This window comes from Sinocyclocheilus rhinocerous, unplaced genomic scaffold (genome assembly GCF_001515625.1).
Source record: "Sinocyclocheilus rhinocerous isolate Xijiao unplaced genomic scaffold, SAMN03320098_v1.1 scaffold1458, whole genome shotgun sequence".
Classification (NCBI taxonomy): Eukaryota; Metazoa; Chordata; class Actinopteri; order Cypriniformes; family Cyprinidae; genus Sinocyclocheilus; species Sinocyclocheilus rhinocerous.
In genome coordinates, this window is record NW_015633180.1 from 598,414 (window position 1) to 605,427 (window position 7,014).

A 7,014-nucleotide genomic window follows, 5' to 3' on the forward strand; every position below is an offset into this window, starting at 1 on the left:
TTTGATAATGAACATAAATCTACATCTGCATCCTAACTCAAGCTACTATCAAATGTGTATTTCTAAAAAGACAAAAAATGTTAATTAAATGTTAATTAAAATATAATTAATATTATCAGGCAACACAAACTTGTTTCTTGATTTGAAACAATATTACTCATTACTAGAACATGCAGAACTAAGAAATTATTTTTTTCTATTAAGATATTTATTTTGTTAAGGAAAAATGACTGGAGAAGTGTAAAGAATTCAAAAACGAAGTGTTTGTCATGTTCTGACCATAAAGAATAGTTGAAAACCACAATTAACCATCTGGTTTTTACAACTTTCACATTGGAGCAAAAATCTGCCTTTAAACTTGAAAGAAATAAAAATGTTACATCTATCGTTCGTGATAATTATCACTATCGACTGATATGAAAAAAAAAATCGAGATCATTTTTTGGCCATATCGCCCAGCCCCATATATATATATATATATATATATAAATTCCATATTTTACAGACTTATGAGGTTTCAATATTTGTGCTAAGGTTTCCACAAAATTATTAAGCACAACTGTTGGTTTTTTAAGCATCACATCAGCATATTCAAATTATTTCTGAAGGATCATGTGACACTGAAGACTGGAGTAATGGCTGCTAACAACTTTGTCAGCACAAGGATAAATTATATTTTAAAATACCACAACATGAAACTTTTTTTTTTCACAATAGTACTATTTTAATGTATTTTTGATCAAATACACCGTAGCCCGACTTTCTTAAAAAAAAAAATCTCTATATTTACACTCGTACTTAATTGCAAGACTGTCGTAATAATAATTGTCATCAATTATAATAATGTCAATATAACTTAAAAATATAAAAATACATTAATAATTATATTAATAATATTAAAAATTATATTAAAATTTTTTATATCTCCAACAAAATTATTGTGAATATACTGTGAATATTTAATATATCAGCCAACTGTACTGCTTTCTAATGCAAGTGTACCTATTACTAGGGATTATATTTATACAGCTTTACACAAGCATACACTATTCACATTTGAATGGTGAATATTTAACTAGTTTCTTTATAGTATTGTATTGTATAATTTCATTATAGTATTAGTGAGTTATGGCAGAGGTGTGTGCCACCTGTACCAAATAATTCACAAAGGTCAAAGCTTATTTTTGAATTGAGGACAACTCCTATGAACAACAAAGTGCACTCAAATATTATTTTAAATTAGACAAAAGCGGTAGAAATGTCCCTAAATGGTGTGTTTTGTATAGCATTCAATCATCTACTCCAGGCAAAGACCAACTAAAAATGACGTAGCGGTCATTTCTTCTTCAAGGTAGGTCCTGTCAGCAGTGAAACTAGGCCAGTTGTTCTGTCTCTGCTGGAGGTTTTCATCACAGGGCTTGGGGACGCCCTTTACCTATGAAGCAATGCTTTATAGGTGCACAGCCTTGCCAAAACCCACTCATTTACCACGCTAGCTCTGCCAGCACATGTCTCATTCTCTATAAGCCTTTAGCTCCCATCTGACCTCCCATCCATCAACAAAAACCTGAGTGCACGCATTCACCAGGGGGAGGAATTACAGGTTATCTACTGTCAGACATGACATTTGAGCTGAACAGAAGAGTAGTCGACGGACTCGCTTTCTCACCAACCCTGGGTGCCACTGGCCTGTTGCTGTACTCGGCACAATGGCGCACTAAAAGCCCACATAGTGATTGGACTCATAGAAATGCAGGTCCCTTTAGTGTCAAGCACAGATGGATGTTTTATAGCACAAAGAGAGTTGTGAACCATTGTATTACGTGATGTAGTATGTGAACCCATACTACTATTTTGGAGGGAACCTCAGGGCGAAGAAAGTCTGCTCTTTGTACATAAAGTTTTATGTACTCTGTACTTACACTATCATCAACAGTTTTTTTTTTTCAAGAAATTAATAATTTTATTTGGCAAGGACTATCAAAAGTGACAGAAATATTTTATAAAATTATGCCTTTACTATGTAAGAAGACATTTTTACATTACATTTACTGTTTTACTGTTCTCCTGAACTTTGTTCATCAAAGAATCTGAGTAATGGCTGCTGAAAATTCAGCTTTGCCATCTCAGGAAATAATTACATTTTAAAGTATATTCAAACAGAAAACTTACAATTTTAAATTGTAATAATATTTTAAAATATTGCTCTTTTAAATTAATTTTCATTTGTGAATATATTGTATGAATACATTTTTAAAAAATAATTTTAAACTATTTAGTAAATATTATAAATCATATATGAATTTACATTTCAAATTGTTTAGTAAATATTATAATTCATATATGAAATAAAACTCATTCAATAATATTATATTTCCATATAAAATTTAGTGCCATTAAATACTATAAATAAAGATAAACATCACATAAAAATAAATTAAAATTATTATAAATAGGAGAGGGAACTACTGATTGAAAGTTCAATCACATTATTATTCATTTTGAACTTAGCTGATGTTTAATACTGGGTCTTGACTTCTCTATGCCCCTGGTACTCACCCTGGTCTTCTCTTCCAGTCTGGTCATCATGACGATGGTACTGGCTCTCTGCTCCCAAACCATCCTCCAGAAGTCGCTCAGAGTCTCAGGCAGAGGGCCCTGCGTGGCAATGTAGGCATTCTGCTTACGGTAGCCGTCTGTGTAGTTGGCATTGATGTAATCGCTGCCTGGAACACCTATAGAGAAAGAAAACAATTCACTGGTGGCCCACTTAATGCCAGTATTTGTGCTAACTGCATGTTTCCTCTAAACATACACACATCTGTCGCCATAATGAAATGTTAAAGGTCAACACATTTGTTTGACTTTTACCGTCCACGGGGGTGAGAACAACTCTCGAGTGGTCGTAAGCAATAACGTTGGCATAACGGTTCTTTGGCTTGTTGACCTCTAAGTTGGAGTTCTCCCATGTGAACTGCTGGCCTGGATCAATGGACTGCAAGGGAAAGATGAGAGGACAAAAAGAAGGAGGGGAGAGGGAGAGAGAGAGAGTGAGAATGAGAGAGAGAGAGAAATCTGTTCAGTCTTTTGAGGCACCTTGTTTGAAGCTTGATACCACAGAGTGCCGCAGGGGTAAATTTGAACTAGCATCACTTCAGCAAGAGAGGCCTTGTTTCTATAACAATGTGACGTTTTGAATGGAGACCCGCAAGAACCAGAGCTGACTTTGCCACCAGGGGTTGTTTGAACTGATGGACTGGCAAAGTTCAAGAGTAATTTGGATCCCTTTGTGGGTATATTGCAGTTCTGTTCCCTTACTAGTGATCATATGCCCTCTAATAACAGCAAGTTCATCTGCTGTATTATCACAGGCAACCAACAGATGGCTTAGTGCTCACTGACACCATAATTCAAACATGATCACTGTAAGGGGCTCCGATAATAGTACCACTGACTCAGTACGTCCATACCTGAGCTCATTGGGGTATATGGCTTTGATGCTAAAGATTACGTTGAGAGGAGGGAGCGTTCAGATGCTCAGCATGGACTAATGGATTACTAGTGTCCATGTGGACATCATGCCTGTGCTTGATTTTGTGCCCGCTGACAGGAGCGAGGAGCAAAGAGCAATGGCTGAGGAATAGCAGACCCAACAGGGAGAGTGTGGTTTTTATTAGAGGTCAGTTGTCTGCAACGTACAAATGTTTGAGGTGTCATGCTCATGTTACAGCCATTATAATATACTATTAGAGACATTATAAGGTTGCATGATTTGGGCTACAGAAGCATCATTTATGAAACCATCATTGTTAATGTTACAAACATTTAATAATAGTAATCAAACTGTATCTACAGATGGATATCTATGTTGATAACAACAAATAGATAAATAAATAAACTTTACCACGTAAATTGTGGCCATTTTTTTTTATGGCACAACAATTCATTGCTGTCACTGCACTTATCAGACTACTATTACTACTACTAACATGAGAATTTGGAAACAAATTCTAATTATATCTAGACACTGATGTCTATGGTGGTAAAAACAAAAAATAAAATAAAATAAAATACATATATAAATTACCTTTATCAAGTAATTTGTGGCTGTCACGTCAATCAGTCACTGCATTTTAGGAGGTTTAGAATTGAAAATAAAGCGAATAATTGACTAAACTACTCGCACTGTCTCCCTCTTGTGTGTTTTTACATTACAAATTCACAAAATTGCAGCAATAACAGCACACAAACAAGGGAAGTAGAAAATGTTCAACTTGTGTATGAAACAGTTAGAACAGAATTGGTATTAATAATAATACAGTTGATGTCCCTGTGGCTCCAATGGAGCATAGTGCTAGAAACACCAAGAAGTCATGTGTTGATACCCAGGGAGCACACATACTGATAAATATATGCCTGTACCTGTAAGTCACTGTGAATGAAAGCATCAGTCAAATTAATAAAATGTAAATTTTCAGCAAGGAATGAAAGATGCATTCTGCATCTGCATGGAGCTGGATACTGGATTCCTCATTCTGACTTCAGAGGATTACACAAGATGCTAGAGGTGGGGCGGCACTCTCTCCCTTTCCTTCTCAAGTCACAGGTCTCCTTGGCTCAAATGACACTGGGTCGTATCTGAGCATTGATCGACAACAATATGCAGCAGCCTGCTCGGCAAGTCAATAATGTCACGGGGTCTCTTGTTATTCAGCATTGATCTGCCTGTTCTGGACAAGGGTCTGGTTGACTCAATGTCCATCAGCCTCCACACCTTTCACCTGATATGGGATAATTTCAGCCTCCTTGGATCCTTTCAAACATATGTGCTTGTTTTTGACAACAAATGCCTTCTTAAGAGCCTCTGTAAACCACCATAAAGCACTCTCTTCAAAACATAACTGGTTTTTAAATGTCCACATATGAAGTAATGCTCAAAAGTAAACAGCAACTCAGTGCAATATTAATAAATTGGCATATTGAAGTATCTGATATGCTAAGTGGTTCTCTGCCAGTTTATCGGCAAGCACCTTAGAGGAACATTTACTTTGCCATAAGCTTTCACACACACAAGTACAGGTAATGTGCGAATAAGACAGCTGGTTTGCTGACTGGCAGTGTTTTGCAAACAAGGGGAACAGATATGAGCTGTCACTACATGAGATGACAAGCTTGAGAGATGCGGATAATGATAGTGGTGGGAGGTGAGCACCGGCTCCTATAAAAAGCTTCTGCTCTAGTGGGTTGACAAACATAAGCTTGTTACTGGTGAGAATCAGTGTGTGATGGGAGTGTAAGCTATTGCTATTGCCACCAGTCAAGCTGAGGAGTGATCTACAGAGCACTTCAACAGCCAAAGAGGAATTTTTTGGACAGCACTCTTCAAATTCTGGTTCGTGTTTATACAGTGCAAATCGTTCAAAACCAACTGACTATTGGGTTAAATTAGTATGTACATCTACAGGTTATGATGTTTTTCATTTTATTTCGGTAAGATCAGCTCTATGGTGTGGTCACAGTTTTGCAAAAACAAGTAGTAAGTATTACAAGCCAGAGGTAAAAAGGAATTTAGTATCTTTGGCAGATATAAGCATGGAAGAGAGACAATGAAAATGAGCAAAGGATGCATCAAGCAGAACATGGAGCCAATAAACGTGCTGGTGTCCCACTGCCTTGCTCCTGCTGGCTGGACTAGGCTACTCCCATTGGTCCAAGCGGAACCATCTGTCCCCTTGCAAGGGGGCCTTCCTTGACAGGAGGACATGACATCACGACATACCAAGAGCAGGTTGTGAGCACTGCCCGGCTACAGAGGGCTTGTGTGGCGAAAACCACAAATGCAATTGAGGGAGGAGAGATTTGTCATATATGGTTGCTGAAACAGCTCAACCCGTCCCTCAAAGTGTCGGTAATGTCTTGAATGAATGAATAATAAGGAATGAATAAAAGGAGGTCTATATATATATATATATACATTTATTTTCTTTTTTTTTTCTCAGAGACACGTGTGTAATTCCAGAAAGAGCGTTTTGTTGGTTGGAGTGAAGTTTTAATTGCAGTTTTACGGTCACACTTTATTTTAAGGTCCAATTCTCGCTATTAACGAACCATTAACTATGACTTTTGCTTCAAACTCCTAATTTTCTGCTTATTAATAGTTAGTAAGGTAGTTGTTAAGTTTAGGTATTGGGTAGAATTAGGGATGTATGATATGGTCATGCAGAATATGTGCTTTATAAGTACTGTACTAATAAACAGCGAATATGTTTATTATAGGCATGCTAATGAGCAACTAGTTAATGGTGATAATTGCTCCCTATACTTAAGTGTTACCAGTTTTATTATAAATACGACTGTGATGGGAAAAAAGAGACCAAAGTGAGACAAGAAGAGCAAAGGAACATATGAAAGAAAGAGATGTGTGATTCTGGCAAATCAATAACTCCTTCACTCGTAAATATCTGCACCTCGTCTCTTGCAATAGTTGAGACAAATCTACTAATACATCATTACCAAGTGTTTGTCAAAACCTCAACAGCAACTGAGCCAACACCGTCTGATCTTTTAATTAAATAATTCCACACCTTTAGGGTGACGACTGACAGTCATGTTAAATATCGCTCTTAACAAAAGGTTTAACAGGCTTTTTTCTCAACTTCAAGAAGTGACAAGGCCTATGTGTATATTGAAGATTTCTAGAGAGAGATCATGGGAAAATTAACATCTGCCTATCTGGGAGAGGCAAGCTCCAGCAGTTGTAACACCGGATGTGGGTGCTCTAAGTGTTGATGGCAGGAGAATCTATTAGATAACAGGAAAGTGAGAAAAGTATGGGAGGAAATGGAAATGCCAAATAAGACCAAAAATGGAAACCAAGGAAAAAGAACAGCTCTAGTTTAAGAAGTTCCAAAGAGCAAAACTGGCTGAAGTATCTGCAGAGAATGAACTATTAAAGGATGTTCACTCTGGCAGGTGACAAGAAACGACAAGATTCGACCAAAAAAAAAAAAAAAA

General features: G+C 36.8%; 1 protein-coding gene across 1 annotated transcript in view; it reads right to left on the bottom strand.

The window, feature by feature from the left end:
* Positions 1-7,014, bottom strand: part of LOC107743377 (receptor-type tyrosine-protein phosphatase F-like) — a 137,549-nt gene that overhangs the window by 20,367 nt on the left and 110,168 nt on the right. Inside the window, exons 26-27 of the mRNA XM_016556568.1 lie at positions 2,872-2,995; positions 2,560-2,735 (exon numbers count right to left, since the gene is read on the bottom strand). Of these exons, the coding sequence (XP_016412054.1) occupies positions 2,560-2,735; positions 2,872-2,995 (300 nt within the window). The remainder of the gene's footprint in view (positions 1-2,559; positions 2,736-2,871; positions 2,996-7,014) is intronic.